Source organism: Sminthopsis crassicaudata, chromosome 2 (assembly GCF_048593235.1).
Source record: "Sminthopsis crassicaudata isolate SCR6 chromosome 2, ASM4859323v1, whole genome shotgun sequence".
In the NCBI taxonomy this organism is placed as follows: domain Eukaryota; kingdom Metazoa; phylum Chordata; class Mammalia; order Dasyuromorphia; family Dasyuridae; genus Sminthopsis; species Sminthopsis crassicaudata.
In genome coordinates, this window is record NC_133618.1 from 49795750 (window position 1) to 49807950 (window position 12201).

General features: G+C 44.8%; 1 protein-coding gene across 2 annotated transcripts in view; it reads left to right on the top strand.

Annotated features, from left to right (window-relative positions):
- Positions 1 to 5971: 5971 nt before the first annotated feature.
- Positions 5972 to 12201, top strand: part of PIEZO1 (piezo type mechanosensitive ion channel component 1 (Er blood group)) — a 171625-nt gene continuing 165395 nt past the window's right edge. Inside the window, exon 1 of one of the 2 annotated variants that reach the window (XM_074286205.1) lies at positions 5972 to 6519. In XM_074286205.1, the coding sequence (XP_074142306.1) occupies positions 6456 to 6519 (64 nt within the window). In that variant the 5' untranslated portion in view covers positions 5972 to 6455. The remainder of the gene's footprint in view (positions 6520 to 12201) is intronic. The other variant, XM_074286204.1, reaches the window with a different exon arrangement.

Genomic DNA, 12201 nt, shown 5'->3' on the forward strand with positions numbered 1-12201 from the left:
GGCAAAAGACTATTCCTTCTCTTGAAGATTTCATAGTCCAAGGGGAGAGATAACATGCAAATAATTATGAATTAAACATAGGATGTTTAAGATAGGATAAATTAGAGATATTCAAAAGGAAAAAAAAAACACATTATATCCTAGGAAATAATAAAGGGTGGATATATGGATACCCAGGAATCCAAGTGGAGTGACAGGAATGTTAATGATTTATAGAGCTCTATCTTCCTAGGGAAAATGAGGAAGGTAAAGGAAAATGTGATTATAATCTGCATTGGAAGAATGGGCAAAGCGAAGCACACAAGAAATTCATTATTTTGGCTTTTTTGGTCAGATCCCAAAGGTCTATTTCACATGAGCCAGAGGACCTATGTTTGGTCTTAGCTACTATCTAACTTTATGATTTTGGACAAATCTCTTCCCTCCTCTGAGATTTATCCTACAATAAGGAAATAAGTACTAAGGATCACAGAGCTAGAACTGGAAGGAAATGCAGAGGCCACCCAATCCAATATCCCTCCCTCTTTTCGTTAAATAGACTAGGAAGCTGGTGTACGTGAAAATTGACTTGTCCAACAACCCAGAGGTGAGAGCTGAAACTGGAAGCTCTAACTAGCTCGTTAATGATTTCTAGGGGCAGCTAAGTGGTGCAGTGAATAACAGACTGGCCATGGAAACAAGAGGACTTGACTTCTCCCAGTCTAAACTTCATTACTGGGAAGGGTGGAAGGGCCAAGCTGAATCTGCCTCTCCATGTGCACACCTAAGTCTCTCATGTTTCTCCCTAGGGCCAAAGGATTTTCCTGCCCTCTGCAGAAGTAATAATCATAACTTACTCCTGAGCTGCAGCTAATATATGTTCCTTTTGCAATTCTTTTAAAGGTATTAAGAAAGAAAGACATATGGAAGTCTTGGAGTGGCTTTAACATAAACATAACATAAGGGGATACTAGGAAGGACAGGAAAACAGCCAGCCCGACTAGAGAGGGAGCTATGCCTTAAACCTGAGGGAAATACAGGAGTGAGGATGGCCACCTGGAAACCAGGCTTTGTACCATTCCATTGTGATAATCATTCATTTTCAATCAATGAACATTTTTCCTTTTATTTTTCTCAATTACATATAAAAACCACTTTAAATATTCACTTTTTAGAATATTGAATTCCAAATTTCCTCCTTTAGAAGCAATACAATGGGAAAATGTCTTTACATTAGAAGGGCTCTGATAAAGGCCTCATTTCTAAAATTATTGAGAATTGACTACATTTATAAGAATTCAAGCCACTGTCCAACTGATAAATGGTCAAAGATTATGAATTTTCAGATGAAGAGATTAAAACCATTTCTAGTCATATTTTTCTTGTGCAGCAAGATAACTATATTTAACATATATATTTTAACATATTTAACATATATTGGAGTACTTGCCATCTAGGGGAGGGGATGGGAAGAAGAAAGGGAAAAATTGGAACACAAGGTTTTGCAAGGCTCAATGTTTAAAAATTATTCATGTATATGTTTTTTAAATAAAAAGCTTTAATTTAAAAAAAAAATTCCTCCCTCACTCTTCCCATACCCCCTTCTTGAGAAGGCAAGCAATTAAATATTGATTACACATGTGCAAACATGTGAAATATATTTCCATTTTACAAAAGAAAAGACAGGCTAAAAAAAATAAAATAGAAAAAAACAAGGAATAATGAAGTTTTAAAACCATGTTTCAATCTGTATTCAGATTTCAGCAAATGGATTATATTTTTGTATAACTGTATTATGTTAAATATGTTAAAATATATGTTAAATCCAATACATATATACATATTTATATAGTTATCTTGCTGCACAAGAAAAATAGGATCTAGGAAGAAAAAAAACCTGAGAAGGAAAACAAAAATGCAAGAAATGATATTATTATTCATAAATAAATTGCAATTTCTAGGGGGAAGGGGCATTAGCAACTAGATGCATTCCGATGCATCTATAGGAATAGATGAGCAAAATGAAGCACAGAGAACCGTCTCCTATGGAATTGTGTGAGTCAAGCTAGGGATGTTGGGAGGGAAAAATGAGAAGGAATACATTCAAGACTTGGCATGTAAAAGCATAGCATGGGAAATGGAGTGTTGAGTTACAGGGACCAGCAAGAGTTTGGGATATCTTTTGGACATACCATTTTTTAGCACAGCATGGGAAAGCCCTTGAGATGGTCAGCATGAAGATTGAGGTATAAATATACAAACATACTTAAATAAAGACAGCAAATATTTATAAAGCCAAATTTTGTTGTTGTTGTTCAAACTCATAAGTTTATCTTGTAGGTAGGAAGTGTTTATGTATTGATTCCTTCCATCAATATGAATGGAACACATATATATTATAGATATTCAAGTCTTAGAGAGGTATGCAGGATGCTGAGAAGTTAATGGCTTGTTCATAGTCACAAGGTTAAAGGATTAGAGGTTGTAGTTAACTCCAAAGTCTGATTCTGACCTTCGGGACTGGCCCTCTATCCACTAACCCAAACCACTCTCAGCTTCAGTAGTTAAAGAACATGTTATTTCATCACTCCCTTAACCAATACAGATTGCAGCTTATTATTAGGAGGCAGCTTTCTTAAGTTGATATAGCTGAAAAACGTCATCTGATGGCCAGGCTTTCTAGAAATGAGCCATTAGAAACTTAACTGGATGACAGATGTGGAAATACATTTAGATGAATTGCACAAGTTTAATCTATATTGGATTACTCTCTTAGAGAGGGGTGGAGGGAGGAAGAAAAATTTGGAACACAAGGTTGTGCAAGGATGGATGTTGAAAACTATCTTTGCATGTATTTTGAAAAATAAAAATCTATGCCTGTCATCTAGGGGAAGGTGTAGAGGGAGGGAGGGGAAAATTCGGAAAGGAAGTGAGTACAAGGGATAATGCTGTAAAAAAAAAAAAATGTATATATATATATATATATATATATATATATATATATATATATATATATATATATATATGCATGCATATGTACTGTCAAAAATTTATTATAATTATGAAATTTTAAAAAAGAAAAGAAAAATAAAAATCTATTATTATATTACAATTTTTTAAAAAAAGAAACTTAACTGGGATGTTCCTTAGGGATCAAAAATATAGTCCATTGCTGACTGTACCCAGAACCTTTTCTGTGAGATGAGACCTGGCAAATGATACCTTCTGCAGATTCACAATCTGAGCGCCCAGCAAAACTTCCACACCATGATAGGGCACTGGAGCAGAATGTTATTAGAAAGACAGAGACTCTACACACAGTTTGGTGTTCTATTTTTTTCTTCCTCCCTTTTTAAAATCTCCCCTCTCCCTAAGACAACAAGTAATCAGATATAGGCTGTACATGTACAATCATTTTAAACATAGTTCCATGTTTGTCATGTTCTCCATCAAAATCCTTCTGTGTCCCACTGTATTCTTGGGATGGTACTGGGTTCTGAAAGGTACAAACAGGAAAACCCAAAGGGAGGCTCTTGGTGTGTGCTGTGAGAACCAGACTACCTAATCTTGAAGAAACTCCTCATTAGAAGGTTCTGATAACTCCTATAGATAGTAAAACTTGGGGCCACAGCAACTCAGAAGGAGCTTCTATTAAGTAGGTGGAGTAGGGACATTGAAATGAAAAGAGTAGAAATAGAAATAAGAATTAGAAGTGGGATAGTGATTTCACTGATGGAGAAATCTTCAAGGTAAGGAAGTTCCCTCCACCATTACAATTCTCTGCTATTTAAAATATTTGAGACTTGGCTAGAATATTTATCCACGAAGTGATTATTAAAGGGTCTTAAACCCAGATCTTCCTGGCTCCAAAGTTAGGCACCCATTGCCTTTGTTTGGATAGAGTACCCTACGCTGTTGGCTCTGTATCCAAAGAGATCATAAGAGGGGGAAGGAACCCATGTGCAAAAATATTTATAGCAGTTCTTTTTGTGGAAGCAGAGAATTGGAAATTGAATGGGCATCCATCAGTTGGGGAATGGTTGAAAAAATTATGGTAAATGAATATAATGGAATATTACAGACTGATTTCAGAAAAGCCTGGAAAGACTTCCATGATCTGAAGCCGAATGAAGTGAGCAGAATGGGGACAACATTGTACACAGTAACAGCAAGATTGTGGGCTGATAAACTCGATAGACTTAGCTCTCTTCAGCAATGCAGTGATTCGAGAAAATTCCAGTAATTTGGGGATGGAAAATGCCATCCACAACCAGAGAGAGAACTGTGGAGTCTAAATGTGGATCAAAGCATATAGCATTTTTCACTTTTTTTTTCCTTTTTCTTTCTTGTGGTTCCCCCCTCCTTGTTTTTTTGTTTTTGTTTTTGTTTTTGTTTTTTTTTTTTTTTTTTTTTTTTTGTTTTGTTTTGTTTTGGTTTTGGTTTTGGTCTTTTTTTGGTTTGGCTTTTTCTTGCACAACATGACAAACATAGAAATATTGTTTAAAATGATTGTACATGTATAACTTATATCAGAGCACTTTCTGCCTTGGGGAGAGGGGAGATAAAAAAGGGAGGAAGAAAAATTGGAAAACAAAATCTTACAAAAATGAATGTTGGGCAGCTAAGTGGCGGCAGTGGATAGAGTACCAGCCCTGAAGTCAGGAGGACCCGAGTTCAAATCTGATCTCAGACACTTAACACTTCCTAGCTGTGTGACCCTGGGCAAGTCACTTAACCCCAGCCTGGGGGGGGGGGAATGAATGTTGAAAACTATCTTTACACATATTTGGAAAAATAAAATACTACTGAAGGAAAAAAAAGGGGGTGTCTACACAGATAAAATTCAGGATATCCTGTATAGTCTAGACAGGGCACGTTAAGTGAATGACATTGCAACTGCTGATGAACTAACACCTTTCTTGTGAATTAATCATGAGTGTCCCTGCTTTATGGGGAAGAAAACCTCGAAATAGAGAAAAATGATTTGGGCTGGCTAGATCGAGGCAGAAATCCACGTGGATGAGAAGTCGGGAGGCGAGAAGCCCAAGCTACAGAAGCAGCTCATACCTTTGCCCTTCTAGGAAACTATACTGTCCCTCGAAAAAAAAATCTCCAGTTCCCTTGGACCACCCCAGAGTTCCTGGGGCCTCACAATCCTGTACCTCCCCTTCACCAAGGGCCCAGACGGAGGACTAATCGAGGAACATAGATGAGCAGGTGGGTCCCTGTTGGGCAGATACATGAGGGCATCTGGGCCTTATGTGGGTTTTCTGCAAAATGAGAGCTAAAGGGGGTGATGAACAGGGTCTCTTCCCTTCTAACTCTCAGGGTTTAGGGGGGCAGCGAGAGAGTATATGGGGTACTGAATTGTGTAGATCTCCCCCTCTGGCTCTAGAGAGCGCTGCTTCTCCGCCGCCGTGGCCAGAGGAGCAAAGTGAAAGTTACTGGGTTCTAAGGCTCGGACCGCTCCTGCCCGGGTTGGGGGCCTCGGATTGGGGGAGCGAGTTAACACTAGTACCCCGGCCAGGCCAGGAGCGTCGGGAGCCCACAGGGAGCGAGAGGTCCCGCCACATGCTCCCTGTAGGCCGGTAAAGAGGAGCTGGAAACCGGGCAGGATGCCCCCAGCCCCCCTCACACACACGCACACACACGAGTTAGAGGCTCGTGTCGGGGGGTCCCGGGGCCTCGCAGAGCTCCCCAGGATCACTCCGGCGGGCGGCTGGGCCAGCTGGGCGCCTGCCTCTCCTCGGCGGGCTGGGGAAGGCACTAGGGGCCCGAACCGCCTCTGCCCGGTCCGGGTGGTTCGGAGCCGGGAGAAACGCAGCCTGGGGAGTGGGGAAGCGCCGGAGCGCGAGGCTACAAAAAGAAGGCGGGGGATCCCGGGGGCGCGGAGCCAGCCCGCTGTCAAGAGGGAAGCAGAAGAGGCGGTGGCGGGGCGGCCGCGGGAGTGGGCAGAGCCAATAAAGAGCCGGGGGCGGGAGGCGGCCGAGAGGCGGCGGCAGGAGAGGCGCTCGCTCGGGGGAGCTGAGACGCCGACACCTCGGGGTGCGCAGCGCAGTCCCGGAGCTCGGTGCTGCGCCTCGTGCTGCGCCCGGGACACGCTCGCTCGTCCGCCCAGACTCCGGGACTAGGGGCGCTGCGCTCCGCCCGCTGCACGAGCTTCCGTCGGCCGCCCCCACCCCTGCTGAAGTCGGGGAGCCCCCACCCCCGCAGGCTCCGGGACCGCGGCGGGCGGCGCCCTCCACGACTTTTCAGCGCGGGAGAAGCAGAGCAAAGCCGGGGAGCCGAGTTTCCTGGAAGCGGCGCCTGGCACATGGAGTGAGCGCGCCCAGCAGCTCCAGGCACCATGGGGCGCTGCTCCCTGGCTGCCTACCCGGTCCCTTAACCCCTCACCCGGCGCCCCGGGACTCGCGGATCTCAGCCGGCCTCTCGTCCTCCTGCCAGCCGCCTGAGCCACAGGGTCGCGGGGGCCCGGCATGGAGCTGCACGCGCTGTGTGGATTCCTCTACTGGCTGCTGCTGCCCTTCTCCCTTCTGGCGGGTGAGTGCCCCGTGGGGAGAGGAGATGGGGGGCGGGGGTGGAGAGACATTTCCAATAACCTGCATCCAGACCAAAGAAATAAAAGGATTATTTAACACCGACTGCTCTTAGGCACTGTGGAAATTACGGAGATTAGGCAAGACTGAGCTCCTGTCCCTGGGGAGTTTATTGTCCTGAAGGGAATAAGACCCTCCTCCCCTCCGTTCTCCCCCCCCCCGCCCCCCCGTGAATACAACTCTCATTTACACTGAGTTCAGAGTGAATGATAAAACAATACACGAGGGGGGGGGGGGGGAGAGACAAGAGCAAAGTGACTGCAGAACTTCTCAGCTCGGACTGCAGGCTGGGACCCTGGCAGCTCTTCCCGGTCTCTGCAGCCCCCTCCCCTCGCAGCAGCCCCTTCCCCAGGGCAGGACTCCGATCTGACGTGGGGAGGCGCCGGCAGGGTCCCGGGAAAGGCTCGTGGGGGAGGTGCACCTTCGTGAGGCTTCCGACCTCTCCGCATTCCAGGGTTGCGCCCATGGGCCGTCGCGGGATTCCCGCTCTCATCTCCCTGAGGTCCCCCGGCAGTTGCTGTCCAGTCAAGGGGGAGGCGCCCCCGAGAGCCCCGCTCTCTGGCGGAACCGGGGGGTTTGGGGCGGGGATCTCTCTGGAGACTAGGGAAACAGCACGGGGGGGCTTCCAGTCATTCAGTATTACTATGTCTCTGTTAGGGGGATGGGGGGGGGGGAAGCTATCAACTTTCTCTCTCTCTCCTTAAAAAAATGCCAACTTGCATCACTACTTCCTGACCAATCTGGAAGAAGGCGGGTTTCCTGCCTGGAACTGTTTAATTTGGACCCTCCCGTCCAAAACTAACGTCTATTCCCGCGCCTGCTCCTACTAACCCTGCTCCTCCCTACCTCGAGCTGGACGTGCAGAACTGGTGTGTTCCCTTCTTTGGGGGGGGGGGGAGAAATCAGGTCTGCTCGGAGCTCCCCTGGTTCTGGCCCGAATGGGCCTCTACAGTGGCAGCTGGGATTGGACCGGCGGAGGTGGGGAAGGGGACGGGGAGTCTAGAACGGCCTCCGCTCAGGCAATCCCCTTGGGGGAGGGGACCTCAACTGGGCTGGTTGGAAAACCCCTGGCGTGATAAAAGACTTCGCTCGCGAGCTCGTTAGGCAGAGGAGACATGCCCCCAAGACCTAAATCCATCCCTTTCTATTGTGCGGGCTTGCTGTCAAAGGCGCTGTCCCCAAAGGTCCGTGAGTCTCAGAAATTGGCATTTCTTTTACTCCTCTTGAGTTCTCGGGGGGAAAAATAATGTGGTCCTAGTGGTTCCAACTGCTAGTGGGGTCCAGCTTAGGAGAAAGGGAAAGCGTCCTTCCACCTTCCCTTCAGGGTCCCCCTCTTACTACTGGCACTCCCTTTCTTTCATACAAAAGTAAATCACATTTCGGTAGCCCTTTACAGTTTACAAAGGGCTTCCCACAATAACCCCATTTTACAGAGACCTTAGCTACCTTGCCCATTCTCACAGTTCCTAGTTATCAGAGGCCGTGGCTTGAATTCCCGTTCCCTTGATTTCAAATCCAAAACTCTTTCCTAAATTCAGCCTGTCTAGTCCTCTCTACCCAGTGCTCCAGGCTCTAAAACTACCTCCAGGCTTCCTCCCACACCACCACTCAGTCTCTAAGTGGGACCAAGTTCTGCCTTGAGTAAGCAAACTGATTAAACTAATTCACACTTAAGTGGAAATAGAATATTTTAATATTTTCTTGATTTTGATGTTGCTAGAATTTGCAGCATTGGAAGAGAGAAAGGGAAAGCCTTACCAATACCCCTTTACTCACTTTACCCAGTGGGTAAGACAGTACTGGGTAACAATCAGAAAAGAAGGGGGGGGGGAGTTGTTGAGTAGAGGTTTTTTGGAAAAGGATTCTAGATGAATGTCCCAGCCTGGCCGTCAGAGAGGACTTGGTTTGGTTCCTAGGAAAGAAATCTCACCAAACCTAGGAACATTTTCATAATGCTGAAGAAAAAAAAAAAAAAAAAAGAATCAATGAAGACCATTGAAGGGGAGGGAGAGGCTTTTAAAACTTTCCTCTGCCTAGTCTTTGGACAGAAATGCCCTGAACCTACCCAGGAGAACCAAAATGGCAAATGGGATTGTAAACAGAACTGTCTTGTTTGCTTTCTACCTTCTGTGGGGGAGAAGGTAAAAACAAGCCTGATCGTTTGGAAGTTTTTAAGTTGAGGCAGAGGAAATAAAGAACTCTTTAAAAAACAAAAAGCCTCCAATACCTTTATCATGGTGGTCTCTGTTGAAATTATATTTTGAGTCAGGGGGCTGTCTGATTAATTCTAAGTTGTTTGTTTGTTTTGTTTTTTTTTTTTCCCTTTAGTTTAAGTGTTAGAAACATATAGTATTAAACTCTAGAGAGAGAAATGAAGGGGGAAAACTTTGTGCCAATAAGAGGATTATGGGTAGATAGGACCTACCCCAGAGAGGGTCCCCAAGGCAAGCTAGAAAGGACCCCTGTATTGTGCAGCCATCATCCAGATTGTGGGAGGCAGCACAGTGCTCAGGTCAGAAGACTGGAGTGGGAGGCAGGAGTTATAAACCCAATTCTCTCCTTAATGGTGATTTTGATAACTCCCCTTCATTTTCAGAGTACTTTTCTCACAATAACTCTATGAGGTAGGTAGCACAATTATTGTTTCTCTAGTTTTTCCAGATGAGGAAAATAGGCCCAGAAAATGGAAGAGGCCCACAGTCATTTAAAATGACTTTCCTCAACTGGAAAATGGGGCTTGGATTAGTTTATTTCAAAGTTCCCTGCCATTCCAATTCTAATGCCCAAGAAGTCTATGACTGGAAGTTCCCATATGATTAATGTGCTTGCCAAGTACAGGGTTGAGCAAAGGGTTGAGTAGCTGTTCTTGACACCCCAATTTTCTTGGTCCTCTGGCATCTCTGCCCCCTTCAGACAATGGCTGGCTGCTGCAGCTCTTTGGGAATGAATAACTCATCTCCAGTGAGGTATCAGTCAGAAGATATTAGTCAGAAATTTTGCCCTGCATGGGCTTAGGCAACAATCGAGGGTGCAGGTTTGACTCATCTTGGCCCAGAGTCCGCAGGCCTTCACTCCACTCCCTATAAGGCATCTCTGCCTAAAAGCAGGCGGGTGCTAGAACACCTGATACCACTCACCAGCGTGGCTGTCACTCAAGGAGCTGGGGCTGAAAGGCCTTTGAGAATCAGAAGGAAGAGAGAAATATGGCTCCTGGCTCAGGGCCTAGGGCCCATTTGGGACGCTAATTTCTTGGTCTCAGCCAGCTGGTTTCAGTCCTACCTAAGTAAGGGTTCTCCCCACCCCCACTGGAGTCTGTGGCTTTGAACCCAAATTCTGAAATGACGTTTCACAAGAGGGGCGGGGTTCCCCTGTGTGTCGGGGCAGGCCCCAAAGCCACAATAACTAGTTAGGAAAGACAGACATGACTAGGGCCCTGGTGAGATAAGCAGAAACACAGCCTTGCCGGGGCGGAAAGACAAACAGGTGGTTAGAAAGCAGTTAGCCTATCACTGCTGATATTTAATATCTGGGGCTGCGTCGGAGCCGGTTGTGAAAAATCCACCTCCTGCCTTTCAGGAGAGGGTGTCTGGGGGTGTGTCCCCAGGGGCCTTTCATGTGTGAAGGCATGACTCTGCCAGCTGGAGTGCCTCCTCACACCAGGGGCAGATGTGGGCAGTGAAGCGTTCATCCCTCAGAGGGACTTTCTATGTCCATGTTCTCTTTGGATTCTCACAGAAATCTTAGCGGTGGGTCAGGTATTATTATCCCATTTTACAGATGAGGAAACAGCAACTCAGAGTGGTTAAGTGAATTGCCCCAGATCACACAGCAAGGTAGTGGGAAGGGAGGGACTACTTCTGATACTTCTAATACTAATAATAGACCATATTTTGAGAACATGTTAAGGTTAACAAAACATTTCATACATCACTCTTCAAGTGAGGTAGGTGACACAAGAAACCCCATTTGATTTATGGGAAACCTAAGGAGTGGGTTGGCGTGTAAGCATTTATTAAGTGCCTATTATGTACTAGGCAGTGTGCTAAGGTCTTTACAGCTATTACCTCACTTGACCCTCATAATAACGTTGGGAAATGGGTACCATTATTACTCCTGCTTTACAATTGAGGAAACCGAGGCCACAGGGGTTAAATCCAGGTCACACACAATTACTACTACTACTATTTAACACTCATATAGTTCCCACTATGTACCAGATCTTGTGCTAAATTTACAGACATCTCCCTACTTCTTGATCTTTTCAACAATGAGGTCATCTAAGACAATTCCACTAGACCTCTGATGGAAAATGTCATTCTCTTCCAGAGAAAGAACAATGGAGACCAAATGAGGATCAAACATAGTATTTTCACCTTTTTTGGCTTGATTTTGTGTGTGTGTGTGTGTGTGTGTGTGTGTGTGTGTGTGTGTGTGTGTGTGTTTTTCCTCCTTTTTGATCTAATTTTTCTTACGCATCATGACGAATATGGAGATATGTTTAGAAAAATGGCACATTTAACTTATATCAGATGGCTTGCTGTCTTGAGAAGGGGGAAGAAAGGGAGAAAGGGGGAGAGAGGGTGAAAAATAGATAACACAAGGTTTTGCAAAGGAGAATGGTGAAAACTATCTTTGCATGTATTTGGAAAAATAAAATACTATTAAAATGTAAAAAAAAATATTGTTCTACTTGATCCTCACAATTCTGGGAAGTAGATGCTAATTTTATCTCCATTTTTAAGATGAGAAAATTGAAACAGATGACAGTTAAGGGACTAGTCCAGAATCACATAGTAGTATCAGGCAGAATTTGAACTCAGGTCTCACCCACTGCCAAATCCATCACATTAGCTAGATGCCCCTTAGAGAGGTTACCTAGAGGTAAAGTCTCCCAGATTCCCAGTCTGATATTCTTTACCCACTGAGAAGATTTAATCTTTGATCGAGAACCCTCACTGCTCACCTGACGGTAAGAGGTCCTAGCTTCTCTCCAGTACCCTATATTGGAGGCCAGTCAGTTGGAGGTGGGAGTGTCAAAGTAAACAGCCTCTGTGGTGTCCAGCCTTTTCAGAAAAGAACTGAAGGAGATGTGGGGGATGGGGGATGGGACGTGGTGGGTGGTAACTACAAGCGGCTTCCTGCAGCTTTGTCTCTTCAGTCTGTTAACTTTCATTTCCTTTTCTGCAAAACAGAAGTTAGGTCCCAGTTATGGGTGACACCTCATTAATGTTGGAAGAAAATAGTCTGAAACTTAGGATCATTTGAACCCCAATTCTGCTGCTTACAGCCTAAGGATCTGGGGCAAGGGATCTGGGTCCTAGGCAGCCTCTAAGTCTCAGCCTCCCAGTTTGTAAAATGAAAGAGTGGATTGAACTAGGAGACTTCTAAGACCCCTTTAAGTTTTAACTCTTTGACACCATAATGGTCATAGTCTTGTTTCATCTTATTTTCTTACATTCATCAACAAAATCAAATAGTTAAGGAAACAAAATAATATATAAGCCAGCAAATGATTCACGTGTTCTTCAAAGGAAAATAAACTGAGAAATAAATAGCAATAAATTAAAGTGAGGCAAATTTTTTTTTAAAAAATCAAGCTCCCACATTCTGAGTGCCTGGGAATATA